The 18,734-nt window shown below is 41.1% G+C and overlaps 1 protein-coding gene across 1 annotated transcript in view; it reads left to right on the top strand.

The window, feature by feature from the left end:
- Positions 1-18,734, top strand: part of LOC136610097 (dual oxidase 2-like) — a 75,935-nt gene that overhangs the window by 21,570 nt on the left and 35,631 nt on the right. The window contains exons 7-19 of the mRNA XM_066589362.1: positions 2,670-2,871; positions 3,317-3,483; positions 3,674-3,734; positions 4,353-4,449; positions 5,946-6,036; positions 7,503-7,605; positions 9,493-9,656; positions 10,118-10,278; positions 11,787-11,905; positions 14,484-14,621; positions 14,754-14,870; positions 15,324-15,526; positions 18,124-18,309. Coding sequence (XP_066445459.1) covers positions 2,670-2,871; positions 3,317-3,483; positions 3,674-3,734; positions 4,353-4,449; positions 5,946-6,036; positions 7,503-7,605; positions 9,493-9,656; positions 10,118-10,278; positions 11,787-11,905; positions 14,484-14,621; positions 14,754-14,870; positions 15,324-15,526; positions 18,124-18,309 — 1,809 coding nt within the window. The remainder of the gene's footprint in view (positions 1-2,669; positions 2,872-3,316; positions 3,484-3,673; positions 3,735-4,352; positions 4,450-5,945; positions 6,037-7,502; positions 7,606-9,492; positions 9,657-10,117; positions 10,279-11,786; positions 11,906-14,483; positions 14,622-14,753; positions 14,871-15,323; positions 15,527-18,123; positions 18,310-18,734) is intronic.

Here is an 18,734-nt window from a genome sequence, read left to right as displayed (position 1 = left end):
GTGTGAAGATTAATAGTTATAGAATATGAAATTGATGAATTAGGATGCATTAAGGGGGGCGTTAAATTAAATGCCTGACAACCGGTTCAGCTGAGAGCCAGCTCCCATCATAACGGAGCTGATTCACAGTAGGGGCGGGATAAGTTTCTATAAACCACGCCCCCTCATGGGACCTCGATAACGGGGTATAGAACGTGCTTCCCTTTTTGGAACGCATGCCGATCGGGGTGCTGGCTGTGTGATATGGCATAGTCTCAGGGAGCTTTGCTCCCACGGCCGCTAGTATAGGGGCCAGTCAGTTTTTAGCACGGACGGAGCTAAACCAGAGGGAAGGGGCGTGACTGGCTTTTGTTAGTCACGCCCCTACACGTGACCCGGAAGACGGGGGACGTAACGTGCCTTCCAGAGTGGAACGCACGTATACCGGGGAACCCGCCGGACGCCGTGACGGAGTTCCAGGGAACCCCGCCTCTCATACACACACACATGCTTGATCGGCATCCAGCATGGGGCAGGAACGAAAACAGATGTATCGCATCGTGACATTGGATTAAGGTTTGTCATTTGTGTATTTATATGTGCAAGGAAATGCATTTTCTTTAAGCTTGATAAAGGCATCAGTTGATGCTGAAACGCGTTGCTTTTATTGTATGTAAACGGTATTCTGGGAATAAAACTTTTGCTTACTATGGACGCTGATTCCTAGGAGCTTATTCCCATCTCTTGCTCAGGGTACGGGTGTAGCGCAGCGGATAAAGGTTTTTTCTGCTATTATCTGTTTTTTCCCCACCTGTTCTATGGTGGGGCACTTCTTTTAAGCTGCTGCTCTCCAGAAAAACTATGATGGATGATAAACTGTGCATCTAAAAGTTTTTTTTTTGGATAAGACCAAAGACCCTTTGGAAAAGGAATTTGTGAGAAGTGAACTTGGATTCCTGGTGCAGGCGGAACACAATGGTCATTTGTTGCTCCGCCTGACACCTGGTAAGTAGATTTTTCTACGGTTGTTATTTTTTCCTCCTTATGGCTATGGCGCCATCCCTAATTCTTACTTCTCATTAATGAGGTTTACTCATTTGTGATGACTGCTACAGAAGGGCAATAGTTTCTATTTATTTTTTATCGGAATGTACGTCTATGGTCTATTTAATCAGTCACTGTCCTTTGTATATGCATTAGAGATTGGCCTGAGGAGATTATGTCTTAAGGCCCATTTACATGTAACGATTATAATTATAACGTTCAAATGGACGAAAATAAGTGATAATTGTTACATGTAAACGCAGGCATCATGCACTTTTCATTTGAATGATGATTTTAAGGTGAACTTAAAATCCATCATTCATGTTAGGTTGTGCTGGCTGGGATCTGCTGTGCTACATTGGTTTCTAGCAGCACAGCTTCACAGGTGTAGAATGATTATGCTGGCTGAGTGTGGTGTTTTCCTGCTAGCCGATCACCACAGGTCCAGTTGCAGATAAATATCCTCCCTCTGCAAGAGGAAGCTGGTATCCCTTCACTCCAGGGTTTATTGGCGTTGCATGCCTGTAAATGTGTTATGTGTTTGAACAGGAGCTAGTCCAGTGTTTGTGCAGGTGGCCAGACATTATGTGTGAATAGCCCTGTTCTGTGTATATGGTGTGAACAGTGTCAAGTTCTGTATGTCTGAGTAGGTGGCTAGACATGAGGAGTGAACTGTCCTGTCCTATGTGGTTGTGTATCTGGCATGCTAACCTTAGTAGTGTTGCTGTGTGAATGGTGTCCTATGCTGCCTGTTTAGTGTCTTGCTAGAGTAGGGACTGCAGGACACGAGGAGCCTTGTCGCGGCCTTGCAGCTTAAGTTCATTGGCCAATATACAAACTAATCCCTCGCTTTTATATTCAGCTTTACCATCTGCTTTAGTATGCAAGGTTGTGTGGTAAGTGAGTTTGTGCATTTAATGTGTCTGTTTCGCCTAGTTCAGAGTATCATCCTTTCAGGGAGAGCAGGACCGAGGTTTCAGTGTGGGCCGCCTTTATAAAGGCGATCGCCCCACTTGCTAGATAAGGCCTTGCCATCTTCCCTGCAGCATAGGGTCAGTTGTCCCAAAACCTGTGTCTTCAGGTCACATTTGTGTGGGCCTGGTGTTTATTTGCCCAAAGGAACATAACAGTTCAGCTAGTGAGAGATAAAGTATCTCTCAACAGACCACATGCTGTTATCTCCATGGGAGGCGGCAGATAACATTGTAATCTGTCATCAACCATGAGGAGAATAATGCAGCTGCGTGCACAGCTGGGTTTGCGATTAATCACCCACTGGGCTCTGCAAACAGCTCCCAAATGTCCTTTTACATGCAAATGAAGATAATAAAGTGGTAATGACCATTAACACTTTATGCAAATAGATCGCAAAATCTTTCAATCTTTCAGTCGTTTGAAAGATTATCTTTGCCTGTAAATGGGCTTTAATCATGGATGACCTCTAATATTTGTGGTCATGTACTTTTTAAGTAACCTATTCACATTCATGTGTGCTTTTCATTTGCTAGTAAACTTCATGGAATTTGTTCTATAGTTTGGCCTCCAAATACTTTTATATGTATTTTATAAAAGCAATATCTTCGAATTCTCAAATTAGCTACCTCAGTTATACTAAATATATGAGAAAGAGGTCAATTATTTTCCAGATCAATACAGTAACTGCATGGATAGATGGCAGCTCAATCTATGGCTCGTCTCATTCTTGGTGTGATGCTCTAAGAAGTTTCTCTGGAGGAAAGCTGGCTACTGGACCAGATGGGCTGTTTCCAAGATATGCTACACAAAGTCTTCCTATGTGGACAGTTCCAGATCCCTCAACAGGCAAAACTGGAAATAAAGGAATATATGGTAAGTTAATATATAATCTTTGCATAGGACATTTGCACATACAAGTGCTTGTGCAAGGCAACTGGTTGTCACCCAAAATGTGTTTAAAGGACTAATATACAGGAGCCTCTTTAAAATGTTGCTAGCATATTTGCATTCAACTTTTCATCCTACATAAAAAGTCATTGCAGAGTATGAGGAATGTTAAAAGATTCTGAATTTAATATGGATAACATGCAATAAAAGATAGTAGATAGAGTATTAAAAATTATGTTCTCTTTGAAATCTCAAAACTGGTGAATCAAGCATCAGTGATTTTCTTTGGTTGTATAATTGTTGTTTAATTTAATAACATTTTTAACCATTTGGTACATTTTGTAAGATTAAAAATAGAAATGTTCTGTTCAAAAATAAAAAATCTTTTACGTGTAAAACTGATATGATTTTGTTTGGATGTGAACAATAGGTCTTGGTAATGCTATGGCAAATGAAAGTCCATTTATCCTAGTAGAAAACCTCGTTTGGTTCCAATACCACAATTACAAAGCAGGAAAATTGGCAGAAGAGCACAGTGATTGGTCTGATGAGGTTTTGTTTCAAAATACAAGAAAATGGGTAATTGCTACTTACCAGGTAATCTTTATTTATTAACTTTTTATTACATATTCCACAATGCTATACAGACAATATAAATCAATTCCGGGTTCATAATGTTATTTATCATGAACATACTACGGTTAATTAAACAATAAGTCTGAAATATAATACATGAATTAAAATGCATATTGTTAACCATATTTGATATATCTTAATTGTTTTCTAGAATATTGTGTTTTACGAATGGCTGCCTAGCTTTTTGGGAAAAAATGTGACTCATTATAATAGTAAGTAATAGTTATTATCAGCAAAAAGCGAAATAGAAAAAAATTCAATATGTAAATAATCGCATGCAGTCAAATACCTATGACACCTAAGGTCTACATAACATCCTAACTACAAACTATTATAACCTTGTATATAGATTTTAAAACTATACAATAAAAGAGTCAACATTTAACAAAGTTGGTCAAAGTATATTAAAGAGGTATTCTGGTAGGATGAATTTATCTTTTATCCCCAGGATAGGGGATGACTAGCAAATTAGTGGGGTCTCATGTCTGGAACCCCCACCAAACCCAAGAATGGGGTCCGGTTGGTCCCCAAATGAATAGAGCAGTGGTCATGCATGTGTACCGCTGCTCCATTCATTCAGTGAGAGCACTGAAGATTTTCTAGTGCTTGAAGCAGGCAATTTCCAGTGCTGCTAATGAATAATAATAATAATCTTTATTTGTATAGCGCCAACTTATTCCGCAGCGCTTATGCCCCTACTTAATTATTATTATTTGTTACAGTGCAGCAGAATTAGCAGAATTAGTTAAATTCAGCAGAGCTTTACAATCAGATATTTGAGGATCTTTAGAATTGTCCATAAATATTTAAAACATTTCTTCATACTTTAGAGTACAAACAACATGTGGATGCAAACATATCTCCAGAATTTTTGGCACTTACAACACAGATGATCTATACCATGATGCCTTCAGGAGTCTATATGAGGTATGTCTTGCATTATACAGTACATGCATTTAAGTAAAAAGGTGGCTGTCTTGAAAGGCCTGACTTATTCACCAGCAAATATCATTTTATTGTGTTCTTGCAAATGATCAGGTTATTCTCATATTGCTTTCGACACTAATAATGAAGTTGTTTAAGGGTGAATTCATATGTGGGGGTTTGCTATGGATTTTGAACAACTGAAAAACCTGCAGTGAATCTGCACCAAAATCTGCACTGAAATCCATGGTGGTGTTCATACCCGATGCCTGAGAGGTCTCATTGGACAGAGATTTCACCTATTCATTTTAAAGGATGATATCCGTGGCAGATCTGCGCCAAGACCAGCATCATGTTGTGTGGAATTTGAGTTGGCTGAACACTGTAAAACGCTGTAAAACGCACCTCATCGCCCATTGAAAACACTGTTTGAAAAGCATGCCTGTGTGAGGCACCTCTTTCTCAACAAAGATAAGCATTAGATAACTGCAGGAGCACGGGGGCGCGGAGACACAGGGAAGAGTGTCGGGCATCGTTTGCCCGACAGTCGTCCCGTGTAAAGGGACCTTAAAACCCACATGCAAATTCAGAGACCGAGGGAACACTAAGGTAATACAGACAAACGACAAAAGGACACCTAAAGCAAAGCCAAATCCCAGGAACATAAACATAAACCTGGGACGGTAATCTCATGTTGAAGTGTCAACAAGCTCCTGTATCTAAATGTCAGTGGAAAAGCAAACAACAGTAGCTGAAGCAGCTGAAGTATCAGCTCATGGGACTCCTGCTGAACTGTCGGCAAACTGGCTACTTCTGCTGTCACACATGTCCCTGTGCCAATATCCATCTATGGCAGGCATCTTGCTTGATTCTGAAGGGGTTGACTAAGGCCCCCCTCACACAGGTGCTTTTTACCGTGATTGAATGGCTGTGATTGGTGCATCAAGTGCTAGCTCTGATAGGCTGAGCCAGCGCTCGAGAACCAATCAGAGCAATCTCTTCCTGGAGGCAGGGTTTTCAATCCCCATAACCAGCAAGAGATGCTCTGTCAGCGCTGCCAACTGCACAGTAGCCTGCAGAAACACCGGAGAGCAGCCGAAGGGACTTGGACGGCGACTGCTAGGTGAGTATTGCATTTATTTTTTAGTTTCCATGACTGCTTTTACAACTGTGCTGAAAACGCTGGCAAAACGCATGCCAACGCTGTTGGAACCGGAATAAACGCAGTGTTGAAAAATGCTGAGTTTTTGCAAGTGCCTGTGTGAGGGAGGCCTTAGACTTAGATATTGCTGTAATTAATATGATTTTTACGCTGTAGAAACTCAACAGCAAATCTGCCCTGGTTGAACATACCCTTAACAGAAAAAACCCAAACCAATAAAGAATATTCTGCATTCCTAGGACTTAGATCAGCCATTGGTCTTGTTTTAACATAAACTGTGCAGCAAATGTGTACTCATCAGTGTACACTGTTAACTTTCATCTGAATATCTTTCTAGAGATAGAAATTGTACATTTCTAAATGTGACAACTACAGGTGGTGGAATTTCCCCTGCTCTTCGCTTGTGCAACAATTACTGGAACAGAAAGGTGAGTATGTGAAAATATCAAAGTTTTGAATTTGATATGGAAGGGTGAAATTTACTAAAGAAACTTGGTAGGAAGTGCAAAAAAGTGCAGAAAAATTCTACTATATTAGATCATTTTTAAAGATGAGCGAGCACGCTCGGATAAAGCAGTTACTCAAGCGAGCATCGCTCTGCTTGAGTAACTGCTTACTGGTCCGAGCAGGCTCGTGGGCTGATCCCACGCCACCTGAGAGCGGGAGTCAGCTGTTATGGATATCTGGCCTCCTACTGCAACACCGGAGATCAATGAGAACATCAATCTCTGCTTGTAACCCCCTATATGCTGTGATCTATGTAGACTGTGGCATGTTAAGGGTTCACAGAGGAAGCGCACTCCCTCTGTGATGTCATCAGACATCCACAATGTAATTGAGGTGGGCCGATGGGTTGCCATGGCAACAGGACACTAGATACTGGCATCCTGGCTTGCTATTGTCTATGATCGCTATTGTGAGTCATAGGGCATTACAGTACAGAAGTCCTGCAATGTGTTATCATAGCGATCATAGCTATTATGGTTCAAGTCCCTTACAGGGACATAACAAATAAAAATAGTGTAAAAAAACATGTAAAGAAAATTACCCCCGAAAAAACAAAACACTTTTTTGCGCACTTTCCCCTATTTGTATAGAAAAAAAAAAAATATGTTAAAAATCCCACATATTTGGTATCATTGCATCCAAAATATAATATTTAATAAATTGAAAAGTGATCAAGAAAGCTGCAGCTTATCACACAAAAAACAAGCCTTCACATATCTCCGTCCATGGACAAATAAAAAGTCATGGGACTTTGAATGCATTGATGTAGAAAAAAATAATTTCCAAAAAGAGTTCACATGGCCATATCGATGGAATAAAAATGTTCTACTTCCCTACGCCCCTATGTATTTCTATAACAATGGAAAATATCATCATTTTTGTTTTTACTTTGCACAATTAAAATGTTTACTTAACATAGTTATTTGATAAAGGTAATGTCCCCTTGGTGCAAGCAGCGGGTCATGACTGACTTTTTGGGTAATGACTTTTTTCTACACAAGCTGTTTTTGTGGGGTGGTTTGCCTTCCCCAGCCATCTATTTACGCCCCAACAAGCTGAGTACTCATTTTACTGACCTCGGAAGGATAGAAGGCAGCCTTGAGCCGGCTACCTGAACCACATGAGGATTGAACCTGCAACCTTCAGGTCATGAGCGAGAGCTTAGGACCACGTTTCTGCTGCCTTAACACTCTGCGCCATACAACATAGTTATTTACTGGGTTTTAATGTATACTTTTTTAATTCTTTGTTTATTTTTTCCGAAGGAATCCATGTCTTTAGTTTGTGTATATGGTTATATAGTAGACAAATGGTTTAAGAGATACAATTACCTTTCAGGCATTTTAGCATTTTCTTGCTGCATTCATTTTCTCTGTGCAATTTTTAGAACCCCAACCTGAAGAGTGCGACTGATGTTAATCATTTGTTGCTGGGCATGTGTTCTCAAATAGCTGAGAAGGAAGATCACATTGTAGTGTCAGATTTGCGAGGTAAAATATGTCAAGTACAGGTTTTATTCTTATCATAATGTGCGATTTCTTTCTAGCTATGTAGCCTGGAGCTTAATTCAAAGCACACAGAGGCAATGGTGGTGTTCCTGCCTTGGAGCCTGAGGGGTCCCAAAATTGAACTTGTTCACATGGCAGAATTTGCCACGGATTTGATGTGGAATCCCTGACGATTCCTCCTCAGATCCATTGCAAATCTGTGTCAAATTATTACCGCATTAATGTGAATGGGAATCTGCACCGTAGTCTATATGGCTTAGATTTTTGCAGAACGTGGGTTTGAATTTCTTGTCACGTAGAAAAAGAATTAATGTCACCTAATAATGTGGACTCCATGTTAGGATATCCACACGTGGAATAGTCACATAGATTTAGGCTAATCCACATGTGGGATCCGTGGCAGCAGTAATACAAACCCATATTAAGGCAGCTTCCACACAGGCGATTTTCTAGCACGATTGTGTTGCAATGTACCAGTGCGACACATTGCATACATGCTTTCCTATGGGTTCTTCCACACAAGTGATGTTTTGTAGCCTGCAACACTGCGAGACTACAAAATTGCGGCATGTGCTATACAGCCACGATTTGTGTTTTTTTTTTTAAGCCCATGTTTCCCTATGGAGCCTTTCATATGTGTTGCAGTGCAATGTAATTCTTACAGTAGGAAATCATACTGTAAAAGCACTAAAGTAAGCCCTACCTGCATCAAAAAAACACAAAAAAACACATACATCACGTAAGGAGCGCTGTCAGCTATGGCTCATCTTCTCCTCAGTCCCCAGCAGTTGTCTTCAGGCATTTCTCCCTGGTCAGGGATTTGTAAATCCCCGCCTCCAGGAAGTGCTGGTCCATCAAGCCAGCACTCAATGGACCAATCGCAGCCATTCAATAAATAAATGAGTGGCTGCGATTGCTTCATCGAGCACTGGCTCTGATTGGCTGAGATTGTGCTTGAGAGCCTATCACAGCCAGCCCTTCCTGGAAGCGGGGATTTTGAACCTCCAATCTAGGAAGGGCTGGCAGAAGACTAAAGACAAGTGCTGGAGCTGAAGAGGAGATGCACACCTGAGATGACAGCGCCTCTTAGGTGATGTATAATTTTTTTTAATGCAGTTAGGGCTTATTTTCAGGTTAGGGCTTATATTTCAAGCACTCTCTCACCCCACCCCTCCAGAAAATCCTTGCATGTGGTGCTACAAAATTGCACGACCTTGTAGCACCACATTCGACTGTGTAACGACACAAAATCACGATACCATCACAAGAAAACACAATGATATTGCACATACCACCGATGCGATATCGCTGCAATTTATTTGTGGTCATACCGCGTCTCCTGTGTGGCCTAAATGCGTGGACCTCTGACATGGTTTTCCATCAAGGCTGAATGCTGAATTAGCCATATGAACATAGCCTAATAGTTGGAACAGCCCTTCTACAGAATCGGGTCTTGGGTGCTTTGAGCTATGTCCTCGTGTACATTACAATTACACCATATGTCTGCTAGATATAGCATTATCCTAAAGAAGGGGATTGACTGCTCATTCACATGGACACAAACCTGTATAAAGAAAAAGCATTTGAGACCATGTCAGCCAGCTGAGAAAAGTCTTATTGCTTTCAATTAGAGAACAAACAAATGTAACAATGGAGCTTCGCCAGGTATAGACAATTTGCAGCTTAAAATGTATTTAACCTTGAAATATTCTCTTTAACAGTGGCAAAATTTAGGAGTATTGGGGTCTACAGACTCTCTAGAAAAATCCGAGAATGAGACCATTTTCCTCATATATTTCTTTGTACTAATAGTTATGGTATACTGCCTAGAAAATAAATGTAATTAACTGTGTAATTACTTCATTTTAGACTACTGGTATGGGCAGATTAAATATTCTCGAACAGACCTATTGGCTGCTAGTATCCTACGTGGGAGAGACATGGGGCTTCCTAGTTATAACAAATTAAGGAAACATTATGGACTTCACCCTGTAAACTGGGACGATATTAAGAACAGCAACTTAAGACAACAGGTTGGTGAACTTTTCCTACACAATGTACTAAATGAGTAATGCTTGTTTTAGTTTACAATGATATTGTGTAAAGAGAACAATCTGAATATGAGATGCCAAATACTTGTCTTTGTTGTTTTCATTGGTGGTTTTGATACGTTACCTAGCACTCAAAGGGCTACTATTTCTCTTTGGAGAGTAGAGAGTCATACCAACAATACTTCCTGGTAAATGTTATGGAAATTAGGCCTCCTCCAGAAGTAAGAAAACTGTTCAATGCCACCTATAGATAGTTACTGTGTAAATTAGTGTTCAACCCATCAAAGAGCCTTGAAACATAATTTCTAAATTAAAAACCCACAAAACGAAGCACAGTACAATTCTTTAGGCAACTTTGTTTATTACATTTTGAAGTTTAATGATTTGTCGGATAACTGTACATGCCAGATCATTATAACTTGCACTTTTATTTTATTATGTAGCTCAGATCTTTGTACGGCAATGACATTGAAAAGTTGGAGCTTATTCCTGGAGTCTTGTCAGAGATGGATGGAACCCCTAGTCTTATATCTGACATCATTTTTAGTCAATTTAATCAAATAAGAGTAGCAGACAGATTTTGGTTTGAAAATGAGAAAAATGGGTAAGTAATTATGTACAGTATCAACTTCATTGTAAAATTATTTGTTAGTAGTGTGTATAAGTAGAATGGCCAAACACGATACAATAATACAAATGATTAGTCCACTATCAGAGGATGTGATGTAAGTTTCATTAGCGGCCTAATAGTGATGCTCCTAAGATGACCAAATACCTTAACAAGGAAGTTAGTAAGAAAAAGAGAGTAATAAGTTCTAGAAAAGGTGAGCTATAAGGCTGGGTTCACACAAGGCGGATTTGCTGCGGATTGCCGTTGCATATCCGCACTGCGGCAAACCCGCTGCGTTTGCAGTGCAATGCAGCACAAATGAGTTTTGGCAAAAAGCTGTTCTCACAGGGCGGATTTTTTTACACACAGCCGCAGTGCGGAAATGCAACTGCGGCGCGGTTTTCAAAGATGCAGCATGTCAATTCTACTGTCTTTTCCGCAGCGCTTTTTTGTCCAATGACATCTATGGACGCAGCAAAATCCGCTGCAAAAAGTAAAAAAGCGCTGCGGAAAAAAACACTTGCGGATTTTTACGCACGGAAATCCGCAGGCCAAAATTAATCTTAGAAGCAGTTTTGCCGCAGAAGCAGTTCTTCTGCGGCAAAACCGCAACGGAAAAACCGTGACAAAACCGCAGCAAATCCGCTCTGTGTGAACCCAGCCTTTAGACTGAGGATATGGACTACACAAGCCAGACCAAATGGAGGTTGTAATAATCAAGCAATCAAATAGCTGAAAGGTGAAAACGCATAGAAGATACCAGAGAATGCTAATAAGGATAGTAATGAGGTTATACTGCTATCTGTGTATACTGCTAAGTGTATAATATTTACTGAAAGATACTCTAACTAAATAAATGTTAACGTCTGCTGATAAGCATTAAAATGTCATAGGATTTGTTCACCATCCAACACCACTTGTGGGACAACAAATAGATAAGGTAATAACTGCTTGAACATAACTCCTTTTGATAATATATTTCGGTACAGCTTGTGTATCATTTAATCTCTTCCCTAGTAAAACCACATAATACTGTATATCCAGAGTTAAGAAGAAATTAGTCAGCCATAAATAAGATTGTTAAGATTTGATACTGATCATTATGACATATGGCTAAAAAGGCCAATACAACTTAGGAGGAAGAACTTTCCTAAGAAAGTTGATAACAGAATTTCCAAGTAAGTCAGGAAATGAAAATACATTGTATAAGGAGGAGTTAACATTTAAACAGTTCAAATGATTATTACAAAGCATGTAGAAAGCCAATTTAAACACCATTGTGTGTTATCTTTTCATCAGTTGTGTTATTCACTTCCTTCAAATCACTTCAGTTTTACACACCCTAACAAACTGTAATATAATTCTAACTAAATGCTTAAAAGGGAGTTTTTATTACTAGAAGGATTACTTTATATTGTATCACCAGTGCGCACTAACACTATTGTTTCTATCATTTCCAACAATAAGCTGACTGTTGATTGATATAAAAACTTGGTGTGTAGGTTATTTACACCAGAGGAAATCGAGGAGATAAGGAATATTACCTTCCATGATGTCCTTGTTGCTGTCACTGATGAATGGGATAACACAACTCAGGACAATGTCTTCATCTGGAAGAGCGGTGAGACACTAGAAATAATTATACCATCAGAGGCTTTTTAATCATATTGACATAATTTTATTACCAGTGCAATTTAAGCAGTAATTATTGTGTTTTCCACATTGAGATGGATTTTTGGGGCATTATAATTCTTTCCCCAAAATAAGTCGAGGCTAGATACGTTTGACTGCATTTTCTTGTCTTGCCTGGGATGTCCTCTCTGTTCTCTTTCTATTCAAGTCAGACACCCCTCTTGTCTCCATTAAGACATTTTGACCTTTTTTTGCTGTGTCAGCTTGCATTATACTGTTCTACTCTTGCTATGTTGTAACAACCTTGACATGCTCACTTAATAATTAAGCGCTGTGCGATACGTTGGCGCTATACAAATAAAGACTTATTATTAATCATCATGATGCCGTCCATTATATTGTTCGCATGTGATCTTTGGGATCTTTACCCACATTGTTCCTGTTTTACTGTTTTTTCCATATTATCAGAATACAACTGTGTATATTCAGTCATCCCAAATAGAGAATAAATGGTGGTATGTTAATGGGAGACCAACTGAAGTAAAGTAATAAAGAACACATAACTTGACCTGTACTGTTCCCCGATTGCAGTCAATAGCCAACCATCTGGCCTCAGATTAAAGCCAAGCAGAGCTAACATGAGCATGGCCTCTTCTAAGCGCTGCTGGCTGTCACTTCTTTCTAATGAGTGATATGAGTCATTATGGTCATACCTTCACTGATAAGTCACTGATGACATATCTTATTGATATGTCATCAAAGTGTTAAGGGTGCATTCCCACGAACGTATATCAGCTCGGTTTTCATGCCGAGCCGATATACGTCGTCCTCATCTGCAGGGGGGAGAGGATGGAAGAGCCAGGAGCAGGAACTGAGCTCCCGCCCCTTCTCTGCCTCCTCTCCGCCCCTCTGTACTATTTGCAATGGGGAGAGGCGGAACGGGGGCGGGGCTAATTCTCTGCACTTAGCCCCGCCTCTGTCCCACCTCCTTTCATTGCAAATAGTGCAGAGGGGCGGAGAGAAGGCAGAGAGGGGGCGGGAGCTCAGTTCATGCTCCTTGCTCTTCCATCCTCCCTCCCCCCCCCCCGCACATGAGGACGACGTATATCGGCTTGGCTTGAAAACCGAGCCGATATACGTTCGTGGGAATGCAGCCCACGGGAGAAAACCTTTAAGTGCCTACATGTGAAGAAGTAGATATACTAATGCCCCTTTTATATGGAACAACAGTCGGCTAAACAACTGCATGAGTGATGACATCACCGCTAAGGTACTTAGCGCTCCTGCAGAGCGTTTAGAATGACAGACTTTGCCACTGAATCGCTAGCTGCTTGCTCAGCATTTTACATTGTATGTGAAGCAGGGAGCATTTACACGGAAAGAGAAGGCACTGATCCAGCAATAGTTTTTATGCTGACTGAAAGTCAGCGATAGCCAACTGCGAACAAATAGCGAGCATTTTTTTGCATTTACACTGCACGATTATCATTTGAATAAGTTTGTTTGAACGCATTTTTTTGAGCGATAATCATTATGTGTAAATAGGCCATAAATTGGCACTTGGTTTTAAGTGAAATTCTGTGTCAAACTCATTGATATCACCAACTGAAATCTTTAGAACTGTTCATAAGATGATGTCATATAATCAAGTTGGATCCAGTAATTAACAGTGAGACATTTAAACACATCGACCAAGGATTCTCTGTAGATAATCAGTATATACTACATTGTTTGAATCATTATGCTAAACTTTCTCGAAAGAACAGAATTATTATCTATGTTAAAGAGAACCTATCACGTCATTAAATCAGTAGGGCTAGCTGCATAGCTTTGCAGCTGTGGCCCCACTAACTCCAAAAATGTCTTTCTTTTCCCTCTTCTTCATGTTCCCCTGTGTGGATTCTTCATAGTTTTGGTTAGTCAAATGGCCCATTGACAGTGAGCTATGTTGACAGCCCATTTGACATATTTACAGCTCTGGGATCTTGAAATAAGAAGAGCCTTTACAGGGAAGCAAAAGGGAGTAGAGGGGAAAGAGATACATTGCTTGAGTCAGAAGTGTCACGGCTGCAAAGCTATGCAGCTTGCCCTACTGACATGGGGACATGACAGGTCCCCTTTATTATGATTGTGTGAAAACAAAAAATCAATTTGTTTTGGCTTATTATTATTGACCAATTTATTGCTTAGAAAATCTACTATACTAAATATGCCTCATTTATACATCACTGGAATTTTTCCATTGACATGTCTATAAATAATGAATATTGCATTCTGATGTCAGAACCTGATGATTATAATGTACAGAGTTAATAAATGCTCCATGGCCACTGCTCAGCTTGCTCTGCAGTTCTGCCTTTTTAGTCTTTCATGGATCACCTTTTTGGGAAGATCCTTTAGCTGTGCCACCGACTGACCGATTGGCATGTAGTTTCCTTTGTCTTACAAAAAATGGGCGATGGAGGGAAAGTTTTTCAGCAGCTGCAATGTGTATTGTACCATTCTGTGTCCCAGCTGCAGTTTAATAAATATACAGCAAGTAAAGCAAAGTACATTTATTTTCTCAGGTGATCCATGTGCTCAACCAAAACAGCTAAAATCTGAAGATATGGAGGCATGTGTTCCACTAAGGGTCAGTGACTACTTCGAAGGCTGTGCTGCCGGATTTGGAATCACAATTGCAGTTCTTCTCTGCTTCCCTTTTGGTAAAACTGCGATTTTCTTTCTTTCTAAGGAACAGTAACTTCAAATACTACATAGTACAAATACCATCAGGTTGTCACACCAAAAATGATGTTTTATAAACCCCGATTTCTGTTATTTATTCTTTTTTTTAGTGAGTTTCATTATTGCATTGTCGGTTGCAAAATATCGAAAGCAAACTTTCCTCAAAATGCAACCAAAGAGTGAACGTGCTGGAGTCAGGGGTATAGATGAGAGAGAAGGATTTCCAGGTACTGCTCTTTAGTTTATAAGTGATGTAGAAATATATAAAGGTTGTGTTCGAATGATTAGAAATGTAGATATATCCAATTGTGTACTGTACACAATATAATGCAGGGCATCTGTGTAGAGTAGAAATACCAATTCCAGGGTCCAGATTAGCAAAATTGTATAGACATTAACTAAGGAGGTTTGTCATAAAGCCAGTGTTCTTTGCTAAGCTATAGGGTGTGCAAAGGTAGGAGTTGTAGCCAAACCATTGTGTCTGAGGGGGTGCAAAAGCCAATATAACACATAAAAATACCACAATATTATAAATAGCACAGTGTAAATAGGGGGCCATAATACACAGTTTATATTGAGGTCCAGGAGATTACTTTTTAATAATTGTTCTTATTATTTGTTTTGCACCTATATGAATCAATTCAAAATATTTTCATTTTCAATACAACTTATCTTTCTAGCCTCAGAATGGTGTGGAGGGGACGAACCTTTCCAACAGGTTTTCATTCAGTTGCATCCAAACCAAACCATACAGGTTGTAGATGGCAAAAAAACTAAGAACAGGACAATCAAGTTACAGAATCAGCAGAATATAGAGGTCACTCTCTCAAATAATAATGGCAGCAAAGCTGTCCGTGTCAGAATCCCCAAAGAGTATGATCTGGTAAGATTATGGATTTATTGCATATTTTGTAGTGATCATGCAAAAAAAATGCACTAGCTTAAAGAGGTTGTTGGTATTATTGTATCTTGATGCCACCGGAAGCTAGAGGTTTGACAGGAGGAACGCCCCTCTCACACCCCTAGCTCCTGATTGGGTCAATTGTGCAAGGTCCTGGAACCTGCTACACAACATACAATAATACCCATACAGCCCTCCGCCGGTTGCATATTAACATTTTCTGCAACACCTTTGCCCTATTCAGCAATTCCAGCAACCTGATTAGTTGTTTGGGTTGGCTGAATCAACCTGGTTGTTAGGGCAGAAGTGTTGCAGAAAATAATAATATGCCGCCGGTCCTAATACTTTCGTCCACTATGCAGCGGTTCTGAGCACCGTGTGCGGCACAAATACTAGGCATGCAGGTGCCTCCGATCCCAATACAGTTCACCACCAATGCTGCGGATGTCAAGAGTGTGCATGCACCACCGGTGCTGAACAGCGCTCGCATGTGTGGCCCGGCGTCTGCCTCTGCTGCCTTGTCCTGCACTGGAGCACCACCTGCACGGATGCAACTAGCGGTGACATGTGCCGACCGCTGGCTGTCTGTGCTGCCTTCGGAACGCCGACAGCGGGGGAGCTACAATGTGCGCACGTGAGACCGTACAGGTGCGAGGGAATAGACACCAGCAGCGGGGGGCCTTGGACAGGGGCCACAAGCAGGGAGTGCGCAAGTTTAGTGGCCTGGCACCGGGGCTCACGAGCAGCAGCAGCGCGATAAAGGCGGCCAAGAAGCAGCAGCATCGGGACCTGAGGTGTGACGGTACAGGCAGCGGCCAATACACAGCAGCAGCGGAGAGCCCGGGGAGCCTTACACAGGGGCCGGGAGCCAGCCCTGCAACGAGGAGCTTCTATCACTGCCGGGAGCCGGGACGCCAGCAGGCAGGAGGTTGTAGCACAGCAGCGAGCCGGGACAGAAGGCAGGAGCAGAGCACGCAATGTTAGTGGGCTGCCAGGACCTGCAAGAGAGCGAGCTCTGCAGCCTATCAGGTTCAGGGAGCGTGACCCAGCTGTCAGTCTTGTCTCCACCAGGACTTCCTGGTGGCGTCAAGATACAATAATACTGTCTAGGAATGGAAAAAAAGAATGTGCTTTCCACAGAATGAAGATGAGCTGCACCAGATCCAGCCCATAGACTGATTAGGAGCTATTTCTGAAATAGAAAAATAGTTTAAAAGAAAGTAGATATTTCTACTTCATGCTGCACAACCACTTAAATTCTACTATATACTATACTATATATATTACAGTCAGAGATTCTGCTTTTCCTCTTCAGTTTAGGGTACCTTTACATGGGCTGCAAGTGAGGAAGAATCACTCACTTGTTGGAGTTGTTTGGTTTTTGGCTCACCTAAAAGCCAAGTGATTATCGTCCCATTTAGGCTGGCTCACACGGGATGGAATTGCAGCGGAAGTTCCGTGCAGAAAATCCGCAGGGTAATTCCGCCTGCGGCTCGTAATCCCAGGTTTAGCTAGCAAAGTGGACGAGATTTTGCAAAAATCTCGTCCGCATGCTGCGGCCAATCTGTTGTGGCCAAGCCGCATGAAAACTGACTTGCAGCACAGAATTCAGTTCTGCAGCATGTCAATCCTTTTATCTTTTTTGCAGCGGCCTCTCTCCTCTCTATGAGGGGAGAAGGCTGCAGCGGAATGCCGACAGCGAAACCGGTCCAAAACCTGTGGCTAAAGGCCGCGGGTTTTGAAGTTGCGATTTTCCAGTGGAATTCTCATGTTTTTTCAGTGCAGCCCTTCCACGAGAATTCCACTGGAATCCCATCCCGTTTGACCCCAGCCTTAAACAGGCAGTTGTTTATCTATGAAAGACTGCCTTTTTACTCTGAATAAAGATGGGTGGCTGGAAGAGATCTTAGGCCCGCTCCACCTCCATTCAGTTATCAATTATCACTCTGTGTGATATCTGTGTGACATATTCACTGTGTGAATGTATAGGAGTGATATAATCTTTGGCATGACTGTGAGGGTCTTAAGAGCCCAACAGACATTCCATGTAAATGTAACCTTAGGTGCGTTCACATGTAGCTGTGGATTTTGTTGCAGATCTCTAGAAGATTTCACCAAAATTCTCAGCAAATCAGCGACATGTGTGAACACAGCCTTAGGGCTTATTCACACGAGCTTAGGCGTATTTATGTTCGCACATCCATGGCGTATAATCGTCGGAAAGGATGTTTTCCAGCGATCACGGCCAGAACTATTTAGTGTATTCTCGCCTGTTCATACTTTCAGAACTATCTTTTTGGCCACCGTATATGTATCGGCGTGTATTTCAGTCGCATATGTTCTATTTTCAGCAAGTCGCCATTTTTATGTGCCGTATAATCGCCCGTGTGAACGAATACATTGGAAACCAATGCCTCAGATGGTCGCGTAAAATTCGGTCGGACATAAAAACGCACCTTATATGCACTCGTGTGAATAAGCCCTTACTCTAATTTTGTGCCTATAGACATAGTACATCCTATTAACCTACTGATATGAGGTGACATTATTTACCATTTCTCCATCAATTTTTACCACAGGTGCTCTTCTTTAATGACTATGAGGATCGAACAGCTTTCATTGAAAAGCTTAAGGAATCTTTTACTGAAAATGGAGTGTCATATACTGTTACTGCATTACGAGAAAGAGACCTCCTAAAGGAATCTGTTTCCAAGAAAAAGAGACAAGAGATACTGGAGATATTTTTCAGAAATTCTCTTTCCCATGTAAGACAATTAAAGTGTTTTATATGTTTGAGAAAATGTTGAAATATATTTGTTATAATGCAGTAGAACATTTAGGCCTCCTGTCCACGGGCAACTTGTCACTTTGTTAGCCGCGGCGATAATCCGGATAACGCGGTGAATGCTTTCCATAGATTTAACTATGGAAAGAGCAGCCCGACAACCACGAGCAGAGAATCATAGCAATTCTCCACTCGCGGGATTCAAATCGTGGCATGCTGCGACTTGCCGCGATTCTCCACGGTGAGCCTATCCATCAGATTCATTGTGTAGACCTGTCATTTCTCCCCCCTGCTCCCCCACGGTGGAATTTCACTAGCGATATTCCTCCTCGCCTGTAGACAGGAAGCCTTGTAGGAGAAGCAATGAAAAACATAGAACTGGACAAAATAAAATATTTATAGAAT

Source organism: Eleutherodactylus coqui, chromosome 2 (genome assembly GCF_035609145.1).
Source record: "Eleutherodactylus coqui strain aEleCoq1 chromosome 2, aEleCoq1.hap1, whole genome shotgun sequence".
In the NCBI taxonomy this organism is placed as follows: Eukaryota; Metazoa; Chordata; class Amphibia; order Anura; family Eleutherodactylidae; genus Eleutherodactylus; species Eleutherodactylus coqui.
This window is presented reverse-complemented; position numbering and strand designations above follow the sequence as displayed.